General features: G+C 44.7%; 1 protein-coding gene across 1 annotated transcript in view; it reads right to left on the reverse strand.

The window, feature by feature from the left end:
• EIF2D (eukaryotic translation initiation factor 2D) overlaps nt 1-12,519 on the reverse strand; it is a 57,638-nt gene that overhangs the window by 28,984 nt on the left and 16,135 nt on the right. Inside the window, exons 4-6 of the mRNA XM_066600200.1 lie at nt 9,197-9,287; nt 5,262-5,369; nt 2,405-2,655 (exon numbers count right to left, since the gene is read on the reverse strand). Of these exons, the coding sequence (XP_066456297.1) occupies nt 2,405-2,655; nt 5,262-5,369; nt 9,197-9,287 (450 nt within the window). The remainder of the gene's footprint in view (nt 1-2,404; nt 2,656-5,261; nt 5,370-9,196; nt 9,288-12,519) is intronic.

Raw genomic sequence — 12,519 nt, forward strand, 5'->3', positions numbered from 1 at the left:
ACCAGAGCCGTTGGCGTCATTCTAAAGTGTGGAACGAGAGCATGATCAATATTTGGAGAGCAACAGCCATTTCGATGAAAGGTTTTTAAGACATGTGTCTTAGTAGGTCAAGAAGGTGGTGCGCAGTGTGTCATCTCCACCCCTATACCTTCTCGTGACTCTAGGGAGCCAGGGAAGAAGTTGTGCAGTGTGTCATCTCTATCCCTATACCTTCTAGTGACCCTAGGGGGCCGGGGAAGAAGGTTCACAGTGTGTCATCTCCACCCCTATACCTTCTAGTGATTCTAGGGGGCCAGGGAAGAAGGTGCACAGTGTGTCATCTCTACCCCTATACCTTCTAGTGACTCTAGGGGGCCGGGGAAGAAGGTGTGCAGTGTGTCATCTCTACCCCTATACCTTCTAGTGACCCTAGGGGGCCGGGGAAGAATGTGCACAGTGTGTCATCTCCACCCCTATACCTTCTAGTGACCCTAGGGGGCCGGGGAAGAAGGTGTACATTGTCATCTGTTCCTCTATACCTTCTAGTGACTCTAGGGGGCCAGGGAAGAAGGTGCACAGTGTGTCATCTCTACCGCTATACCTTCTAGTGACTCTAGGGGGCCGGGGAAGAAGGTGCCCATTGTGTCATCTCTACCGCTATACCTTCTAGTGACTCTAGGGGGCTGGGGAAGAAGGTGCCCATTGTGTCATCTCTACCGCTATACCTTCTAGTGACTCTAGGGGGCCGGGGAAGAAGGTTCACAGTGTGTCATCTCCACCCCTATACCTTCTAGTGATTCTAGGGGGCCAGGGAAGAAGGTGCACAGTGTGTCATCTCTACCCCTATACTTTCTAGTGACTCTAGGGGGCCAGGAAAGAAGTTGTGCAGTGTGTCATCTCTACCCCTATACCTTCTAGTGACCCTAGGGGGCCGGGGAAGAATGTGCACAGTGTGTCATCTCCACCCCTATACCTTCTAGTGATTCTAGGGGGCCGGGGAAGAAGGTGCACAGTGTGTCATCTCCACCCCTATACCTTCTAGTGACTCTAGGGGGCCGGGGAAGAAGGTGTGCAGTGTGTCATCTCTACCCCTATACCTTCTAGTGACCCTAGGGGGCCGGGGAAGAAGGTGTACATTGTCATCTGTTCCTCTATACCTTCTAGTGACTCTAGGGGGCCAGGGAAGAAGGTGCACAGTGTGTCATCTCTACCCCTATACCTTCTAGTGACTCTAGGGGGCCGGGGAAGAAGGTGCCCATTGTGTCATCTCTACCGCTATACCTTCTAGTGACTCTAGGGGGCTGGGGAAGAAGGTGCCCATTGTGTCATCTCTACCGCTATACCTTCTAGTGACTCTAGGGGGCCGGGAAAGAAGATGCGCAGTGTGTCATCTTTACCACTATACCTTCTAGTGAATCTAGGGGGCTGGGGAAGAAGGTGCGCATTGTGTCATCTCTACCCCTATACCTTCTAGTGACCTTAGGGGTCCGGGGGTGATGCAGGAACCTTGGATCATTTCATGCAGCAGGATATGATTGCTCTTGGATTCTCATCTGTAACAGACTTGCATATGGGAACAGAACGCTAAACATAAGAGTTGTATTCATGACTTTTACTCACTGATGCAAGAGCAGATTCTGATGATAGCACAGAGTGCAGAAGAGGCAGTGGCATCAAAGACAACATGTAAACTGAAAGGCTAATGAACTTGGTGTATGCCATCAGACTGGTAGGGGTTAAAAAAAACATAGTAATCATGACTGGTGCTTTGCGATAGCTCCATTACAGCATTGTGGTACATTGCAGTTATGTTATCAGAACGTGTTAAATGTCAAGTTCACTGTTGCTACATACGTACCTTTCTAAGAAAGGGAATAATAGTTGGACAGAACTCTTCCTGTCTCAGATTACTATCAACAGGACATGAAAGTAAATCAGGAAAATAGACCTTCAGGTGTTAAACAGATTGTATCAGTTAGCATTTGCTGTAAGTTAGGGCCCTTTTACACGGGATGACTTGTCGGATGCAGATGCCCAAGAGGTCATCCCTGCGATAATCTCTTTCTGTGATTTTACACAGGAACGAGCATCACTCAGTGAATGGAGGCGGAGTGAATCGGGGATCATTCCACCCGCCCACCTCCAATCACAGTAAACAGGCAGTCGTTCATCAGTGGTACTGCCTGTTTACACAGCCAATCCATCCTTCAGTTCTCTGCATGCAGAAAATGAACGACTAATGAGAAGCAAACAAATTCTTGTTTGCCATTCAGTCTGGGGAGCATTTACACTGAACAATAACGTTCATATACTCTCTGGATGCAAGAATCTGAATGATTATTGGCCCGTGTAAAAAAAAGCCCCCATGTCACAGCCACAGCTCAGATGTGGTCTATGGTGGCCAGAGGGAAGAGAAAATGCTTACCTTGTGGAGACAAGTGACAACCCTCAGAGTCCGAGGTTTCCTGGCTCTCTTTATCTACAGCAATGTCTTCACCCTCCTGAGATGCGTCAGCTGCTTCTTCCACCAGGCACAAGCTTTCCAATTGTGTTTCAGGTAGGTGGGTGTCGGGCACAGAGTCGTGGGGGGCTAATTGTTCCTCCTGATCTTCTTCAGGGATGGCTTCAGTCTCCATAGGAGCAATGACTGGTGGGCCTGACTTGTCACCATAAGCCCTGCCGTAACATGTTACAGCTCATCATAAGCCAACACATCATCGGTAGACAAACTCATGGGCCACTCACAACATTTACTTTTACATTACTTCATGGTTTCTGAACTAATGCAACTAGACCTCTGTATTACCACACAAATGATGGAGTCTGTGCTATAGGGGAAACCTACTAGATGTATGAGAAGACAAGAAAGACATGTAAGGATTTCCCATACAGCACTATACTTCTAGGCTACCTGATCAGTACAACACGTGATAAAAGATCCACTCCAGTGATCAATAGTCTCAGAAGATTTGCCTTGGTTTGTCTAGGTTTAGAAAAAAAGGTCAATTCTTCCCATAAACAGCGCCATATCTGTCCACGGACAGTGTATGGTATGGCATCTCATGAATGGAGCTGAACTGCAATGCCAGACAGCCATGTACAGATGTGGTGCTGTATAGGAGTAGAACAGCAGAAAATTTTTTTCTAATTCAGCACAAACCCGTTTAATTGCAAAACATATACAAATCCAAAGCAAAATAGTGCAACATACACAATAAATGACATTCTAGCACATAGTGTGCACATACACAATAAATGACATTCGAGCACATAGTGTGCACATGCACAATAAATGACATTCGAGCACATAGTGTACACATACACAATAAATGACATTCGAGCACATAGTGTGCACATGCACAATAAATGCCATTCGAGCACATAGTGTGCACATACACAATAAATGACATTCGAGCACATAGTGTGCACATACACAATAAATGACATTCGAGCACATAGTGTGCACATACACAATAAATGACATTCGAGCACATAGTGTGCACATACACAATAAATGACATTCGAGCACATAGTGTGCACATACACAATAAATGACATTCGAGCACATAGTGTGCACATACACAATAAATGACATTCGAGCACATAGTGTGCACATACACAATAAATGACATTCGAGCACATAGTGTGCACATACACAATAAATGACATTCGAGCACATAGTGTGCACATGCACAATAAATGACATTCGAGCACATAGTGTACACATACACAATAAATGACATTCGAGCACATAGTGTGCACATACACAATAAATGACATTCGAGCACATAGTGTGCACATACACAATAAATGCCATTCGAGCACATAGTGTGCACATACACAATAAATGCCATTCGAGCACATAGTGTGCACATACACAATAAATGCCATTCGAGCACATAGTGTGCACATACACAATAAATGACATTCGAGCACATAGTGTGCACATACACAATAAATGACATTCGAGCACATAGTGTGCACATACACAATAAATGACATTCGAGCACATAGTGTGCACATACACAATAAATGACATTCGAGCACATAGTGTGCACATACACAATAAATGACATTCGAGCACATAGTGTGCACATACACAATAAATGACATTCGAGCACATAGTGTGCACATACACAATAAATGACATTCGAGCACATAGTGTGCACATACACAATAAATGACATTCGAGCACATAGTGTGCACATACACAATAAATGACATTCGAGCACATAGTGTGCACATACACAATAAATGACATTCGAGCACATAGTGTGCACATACACAATAAATGACATTCGAGCACATAGTGTGCACATACACAATAAATGACATTCGAGCACATAGTGTGCACATACACAATAAATGACATTCGAGCACATAGTGTGCACATACACAATAAATGACATTCGAGCACATAGTGTGCACATACACAATAAATGACATTCTAGCACATAGTGTGCACATACACAATAAATGACATTCGAGCACATAGTGTGCACATACACAATAAATGACATTCGAGCACATAGTGTGCACATACACAATAAATGACATTCGAGCACATAGTGTGCACATACACAATAAATGACATTCGAGCACATAGTGTGCACATGCACAATAAATGACATTCGAGCACATAGTGTGCACATGCACAATAAATGACATTCGAGCACATAGTGTGCACATGCACAATAAATGACATTCGAGCACATAGTGTGCACATACACAATAAATGACATTCGAGCACATAGTGTGCACATACACAATAAATGACATTCGAGCACATAGTGTGCACATGCACAATAAATGACATTCGAGCACATAGTGTACACATACACAATAAATGACATTCGAGCACATAGTGTGCACATACACAATAAATGACATTCGAGCACATAGTGTGCACATACACAATAAATGACATTCGAGCACATAGTGTGCACATACACAATAAATGACATTCGAGCACATAGTGTGCACATACACAATAAATGACATTCGAGCACATAGTGTGCACATACACAATAAATGACATTCGAGCACATAGTGTGCACATACACAATAAATGACATTCGAGCACATAGTGTGCACATACACAATAAATGACATTCGAGCACATAGTGTGCACATGCACAATAAATGACATTCGAGCACATAGTGTGCACATGCACAATAAATGACATTCGAGCACATAGTGTGCACATACACAATAAATGACATTCGAGCACATAGTGTGCACATACACAATAAATGACGTGTTTTGTAGGGGTTTTTCTTACCACAACTGATCTTTGTAGGTGTGTAATATGTTGAATCCCTTGCCCTTCATTCCGGACGCCAACATCTCTCTTGTAGACATCGTGGCCACACCGATTGCTACAGCAGCTCTGCATAAGAAAAAGCAGTCTAGTTATCGAGTTCTCGTTATTGCATTGGGCGAGAGGGTGGGAGTCACATAGCCTCGTGCTGAGATGTGATTCAGTACATGAAGGTCCCCTACGCATTTCTAGTATCATGCAATGGACAGACGGAAATAGGCCAAATACAGCTTTAAAGACAAATAAATCAGTACTAACTTCTAACTTGACTAATTTATGATTTTCTTACCTTGGCAGTAGTTGCATTAACCTCTTAGTGACGGCCAATACGCCTTTTTACTGACCTCACTAATGGGCTTTAAACCTGCAGATACATCTCTTTAAGGCAGTGGCTTATCTGACTACTAACAGCCAGGCTCCTGCTCTAACCACTAGAAGAAGAGAAACCTTAAATCCTGGTAGTTTAACCCCTTACATGCCAAATCAATAGCAACTGCAGCATGTTGGAAGATGACAGGGTGAGGGGAACTCTTTCTGTCACCCATCGGCACCCTGCAATGCGATTGCAAGGCACCAATGGGTTCCCATGGCAACTACAAGTCTGACAAAGGCCTCCATGTTTACCATGCAACTCAGCCTGTTAGACCCCGCATCTAGCAGAGCCCAATATGCTACTGCCATAGGCTTAGTAAAATGCACTACATAAGTAATGCAGTGTACGATACTAGTGATCGATCACATTTTCAAGTTCTCTTCAAGGACTAAAAAAATAGTATCAAAAAGGTTCAATAAAGTTTAGAGGGGAAAAAAAAACAACCCAATTTAAAAAAATGCATATTTTTCTTAAAAAAAAACAAACAAAAAAAAACACGTTAACAATGGATGATATGCCAAAAAGTAGCACATATATTACCGCATTCATAATGACTCAGACAATGAAAATATTTTGTTATTTATTGTGCATGGTGAAAGCTGTTAAAGTAATTTAATGAGTAATGCCAGAATTACTATTTTTATTTTTTATGCCTCCCAAAAAAGGTAATAAAAAGCAATCCAGCAGTCACATGTGCCTCAAACTGGTACCAATAAAAACTACAACTCTTCCTGCCAAAAAGAAGACCTCACAGAGCTCTGTTACCGGGGAAAATAACAATGTTTTGGGTTTCAGAATGCAATGATTTTGTTTAAAAATGTGTTTTAATTGTTCGAAGATAGTAAAAAAAAAATCTATATGAACTTGCTATCGTGCGGATCCAGATGAAAAAAAGGATGTTATTTTTGTCAAATAGTGAACGCTGTGAAAACAAAACCCCAAAACAATGGTGGAATTTCTGGACATTATTACCATCCAACAACCCCCTGTGCACAGAAAAAAAAAAAAAGCAACAAAAGTTGTACAACACTTCATATGTTACCCAGTGTGCTGCCAGTGGGATAAACCACTAGGAAAAGAGGAGACACTGGCATTACTGATCTACCAGTCCCTATAACGGCACTGCAGCCTTCCCACGGTTTCCACTGTGACGAAATTCCACTGAGGTGGGGTGCCAGGGTAAGACCTGTCAAAGGCTGCCTCCCTGCTCTATTCCAGTCCATCTACCTCATCACCCGAAATGACTGCTTCATTCTACTTATTACCCACCAATCACACTTAATTAATCTAAGATTGCTTCATCTTTGCATGTGCTTCATAAACTGCAAAGACTGCATTTCCACTCCATTGCTTTTGCTCACACCTATGCCTATGTTTCTGCTCCATATCCTGCACCGACTGCTCCCTAGCCATCACCCGCAACAGCCTGCTCCGTATACACCCTGCCCTACCAACTCAACTGGTCAATCAAGCAAACTACGCACCTAGACACGACAGCGTGACGGGGCAGGAGACAAGTAGACTACATTAACTGCACTAACACCTTGCACATTACCTACATCATCTATGCTACAGCCTCTTTCGCCATTCTCACTGCTAGCCTAAACGCTGTTTTCCTACGTCCACCTCTAATGCAGTGCATCCACATCAGACCCTCTCCACGCCCATGCACAGCTCACACACAGTATTCACCTTCCTCAAATGCCTCCATCCTCCTTGATACCACCAAGAAATACCATAGCCACCTTCACAATATCTTGCACATCACTCACTTACATCATCTATGCTAACCACTTGCTCACCCTCTCAACCCTACTACTTCTAGCAGCGGGACATTTCTCCCAGTCCAATCCTATCCCATCCCCTACCGCAACCTCCCACCAACTACACTAAAATACCCCTCAAGCCCAACCACTAGCCCTTGCACACCCCCGTCCCCTTCCAATGCGCCCTCTGGAACTCCCAGTCTGCGTATAACAAACTCCCAACTATCCACGATCTCTTCACCACAAAATGTATGAGCCTGCTCACCCACACCGAAACGTGGATACAGCAGTCTGACACTGCTTTCCCCACCGTATTGTAGGTGTTCTGCTGTCGCCGAATTGCACCATCCAGGTTATTCCCCCAGCTCCCTCACTCACCTTCCCGTTGTTTGAAGTTCACACTCTACGACTCTTCTGCCCATTGTCTCTGCGTGTCGCAATCATCTACTGGCCTCCGGGTCCCACCTGCCTGTTCCTGGATCATTTTGCTGTCTGGCTCCCCCACTTCATATCCTGTGAAATGCCAACCCTCATCCTCGGTGACTTCAAATCTACTAAGGACCTCATCTCCCCATCTGCCTCCCAGCTTCTAATGCTCACCTCATCCCTCGGCCTATCACAACTCTCATATTCCCCCAATCACAAAGATCGCAACACCCTCGATTTAATGTTCCTCCACTTTTGCTCTGCTGCCCATTTTACCAACTCCTTCCTCCCACTCTCAGATCATAATCTCCTCTCCTATTCCATTTAACACCCCAGCATCTCCCAGACCCTCCCACCTAATGTACCTACAGAAACCTCCAGACCATCCACATCCAACAGTCTGCCAAGACCTTACAGTCTTCCCTGTCCGCCATCTCCCTCCTCTCATGTCTCAATCTGGCTGCCGCACACTACCCTCAGTCACGTCCTGGATGAAACATCACCCCCCGTGACCCATGCCTGCAGCTGCAGACCACGGCTATAATAATGGATGCTATATTAATGGAGACCTCCCGCGGCGTAAATTCGCAGCAAATAGAACATGCTGTGATTAATTTCCCGCTGCGAAGATCCGTGGTAGAATTCCACATGTGAGCATTGGCAGGCAGAAAGCCATTAGGTTCAATAGAACTTAATAGCCGCGGAATTCAAGTACGGATTTCCACTGCAGGAAACGCGGTAGAAATCTGCTTGTGGGCATTCACCCTTAGGCCTCATGTCCACGGGTGGATTTGAATTGCGGAACGCACAGACGATCTGCAATTCAAGCCGCCCATAGGGAGACATGGGTGTCTGCAGCTTAATTAAAGCATGCAGATTTGTTTTGTGGACCTTCTGGTCCAGAAAACAAATCGCAGCATGTTCCATATTGCTGCAGAACCCGCGCCGGACGGCTTCAATTAAATTCAATGGAAGCCATCTGATCCGTGTCCCATCCACAATTAAATTGCAGACGGGCTGCGGATTCCGTGCAAAAGCAGGAGATTTTTTTTTTTTTTTTTTAAATCTCCACTTCGCATGTGTGGCGGTGCGCCAGCCAGTGCTTCCGCACACATCCGCCGAGGACAAAATGAAGACCCGCAAAAGACCCGGACGGGTTCCCGAATGCGCATCTGAACCGCCCATGGACATGAGGACTTACAAAGGCGACTTTGAGATTGACACACTTGCATTAGAGGACATTTCTTGTGTAGGTACACACAGCTGTAATCTGCATTGGATAAAATAGATTTTACAAATTGCACTATAATAAGATGCAGAATGTACTATACCTGCTTCCCACTAAACTGACTGCACAGAGTCGGCCCTGTTGTACCTCTGGAAGGCCTGTAGGTGGCACCACAACTCCAGGTAGCATCAGATCTGGAAAAGAAACAAATGAAACTTTCTCTTCTAATACACCTATGGAGGGGTGGAGGGCAGCGGCCTGGCTCCGAGGTACTCCACCAAAGAAGATTTTCACTTGTCATGCCTACAGACAAACTGCATGTGTCATCATGTCATCATCGTGTGATTGCTGGAGTACTCAAGTACAAGTATGATGTTGCAAGGTGCCTTGTGAAGACAAACTTAACAACATACCTCACTTGCAGCAAGAACAATATAAAGGGCTTCCCAGGAGGGCTTTGTTTACCAGCAATCACCTGAAAACTCTAAAAGAATACATTTTGTTGTGTTTTGTACTACCCATCACACACCGCTGTCCCCTCCCTATTGTTTTATGTATAGTGTGTCCCCAGCAAGAGACATGATGGCCTCAAAACGTGTATATGTGCTGGTTATACAATAAGCAGAGATATGTGTCCTCATACATGCCCCCCAGGTTGTGCCTTATACCTGTTTTTTTTAACCATTTTGGGATCTATTATTACTCGTAGCTGTAATATCCTGGGGCAATAAAGCAAAGCATGCAATAAGCCTTAAAACGGGAGGCAGTGTTGACCCCTTAAAACTGCTGACAGCGCTACATTGGTAGCAGGGGGAGCAATTTAAACAAACAGATATAGATGTTCATGCAGGTTGCAGAACCCAACTGTTAATCTCTGTTGCACTTTGCTCACAAGTGCCTAGGGGGCAGTCTCCTTGCGAGCGGTGCCCCAGGATCGCTGCACTAGACACTCTCTAACCCTTGCGAACTGCTCTGAGTGGTCATCTCAATGGCTGCTAGAACTGTCACTCAAGGCCAGAGGGGAAGGGTTGGTGCGACAAGGCACTACACACGAGGGTCTGCCCCCTGGACACTTGCACGCCGACGTCAGAGGGATTACACTTGGATTTCTGAGTCACATAACCCTGACAACAGAGGTATGATTACACTGTTCTCCCTGTCATGACGTTGTGCAGTCAGCAGCCTTGAGGGCTCAAAACTTCTGGCAGACTCCCAGTAAGTGGTATTCCCACCTTGGGCCATGATCACCCCTGCGTTGCAGGAACCGTCATTTTTGACAGAAAAATAGTGCACTTGACAATAACAGACACCCCGGCAAACCCAGCGCAGCGTTGGGACTTTCGTTCTAAACAGAAACCGCCATGCGGATGCGAACACAGGACAGTTGAACTTGGACCTTCCATTAAGGCTTTAGCACCACTAGGAGAGGATCTTCTCTTGGGAAACCTCCTTTGCTTGCACAACTTAAAGTTTTATTAAAAGTTTACGCCTCATGAAGACAAGCGCTGTCCCTATGACCCATGCCTCCCGAGGAGATCAGCCGACGGCCGGGGTCCAGCTCCCAGCACTCGGCTCAGTTGTAGCACGGAGGTGGACAAGGGCATCTTGGCCGCTGTGTTACGCTATACTTGAAGATGAAGAAATACACCTACCAGACACATTAAAAATTAGAAAAGCCCTCCTTAATAGATCACTGTAGATTTATAATTTATGTCTGAAGTAAATATAGTTGGCTCATAACTCAGCCGCCCTAAATACATTTTATCTTCTGTGTGACGCAACTAATTCTAACCTTTGGAGTAAAAGCTATTTTTATGATAGGATTTGTCTCCGTGTTGCTGCATTTTAAGAGCTGTAGGATACTTACTGTTCCGCTTGTATGATGAGGGTTTGTTTTTTGTGGAACGACTTTTAGTTTTCATCAGTACCATTTTGGGGTACATATGACTTTTTTTAAATTCCTTTTTTTTGGAAGCGAGATGATCAGACAACTGCTAGTCTCATGTTTTTTAAATGCTGTTCAAAGTTATGTATTATGGATTGCTATGGATGCAGAGAACAATTCTGTGGGCTTTTTTCACTAACAAAACATCGTGCAGCAATAAAGTAGTTTTCCCCCTTATTGTGCAGCGGTGAGCATGGACTACTCAGGTGCAGAGGAATGATGTGAAAGTCCACCTATGTGACAACCTACATGGGTGGAAAATGTCAGAGAGCACGTATTGATAAGTGGGGTGAGGTATAAAAGCCTATGTCACCCGTCTGCTAGGGGCCGCTGAGGCTTTACAAATACCAACAGGATAACAACAGGTCGTCTTCCTCTCCCTGCTTGTTCCCCTTCTCAGCTTGTGCAGAAGTGAGAGCTGCAAGCTTAGTACATGCAGCTCTCACTTTAACCTTCTCTATCTCCGGCTAGAACAGCAATTTTAGAGTTGCTTAAAAGCCAAGACTCTTTAAATTAAGATGAAAACCACAACTGTAGCCCCGTTCTAGCTGGAGAGAGCCGTAGAAGCCTCTCTTGGGTTAAACTGTAAGGTGCTTTTCCCCAAGTCCATATTCAGACTTAGGTGATTGATACACGCAGCTTAGGTCTTCTTTCAGGACTTTAAAGGGAACCGGTCACCGGCTACGAGTACCGTAAACTAAGGTATGGTACTGATAGGGCAGGTTCCCCAGGATCCAGGGAGGGGTCTTCTATACTTCTATGCTGAAGCATGTAGCGCATAAAAAAGTTGCCCATTTTCTGTTGTATTACTCACTACAGAGTTATAGTTATGAATCCCATTTCACCATCTGATGGATTCGTCTGGGTCTGGCAGCTGCCCGGAGAATGATCACCATCAGAAAATATAGTCCCTACTGTAACGTTTATCGGAGGAAGGATAATGGTACGGGGTCCCTTCTCAGGGTTTGGGCTAGGCTCCTGATTTCAAGTAAAGGGTAATGTTAAAGCTACAGAATATAAAAGGTATTTGAGAACATTGTATGCATCCAACTTTGTGGAAACAGTTTGGAGAAATAGCATGACTGTGCCCCTATGTACAAAGCGAGGTCAATAATGACCTGGTTTGATGAGGATGGGGTGGAAGAACTTGAGAGGCCGGCATAGATCTCTGACACCACCACATCAAACAACTTAGGGGAGGGAAATGAAATGACAATTGTGACCCAGACGTACTGATCCAGTATAAAGTGCCTGACCTCATTTGGGTGCATTCACAGGTAATGGAAAAAGCGACACAAAAATCTGCCTCAAGACTCAACGCGAAAGTCCACACCATTGGTGCAGATATTTTATGAGGATCCGCAGCAGACTTCACCCCTTCAATTGATAGGTTGAAATCTGTTGAGAATCCGTGTCATAACCCACATCAAATAGTGAGGATTTTGGTGAGAATCTACACCAAAAATCCGCCACGTGTGAAT

Source organism: Eleutherodactylus coqui, chromosome 4, assembly GCF_035609145.1.
Source record: "Eleutherodactylus coqui strain aEleCoq1 chromosome 4, aEleCoq1.hap1, whole genome shotgun sequence".
In the NCBI taxonomy this organism is placed as follows: Eukaryota; Metazoa; Chordata; class Amphibia; order Anura; family Eleutherodactylidae; genus Eleutherodactylus; species Eleutherodactylus coqui.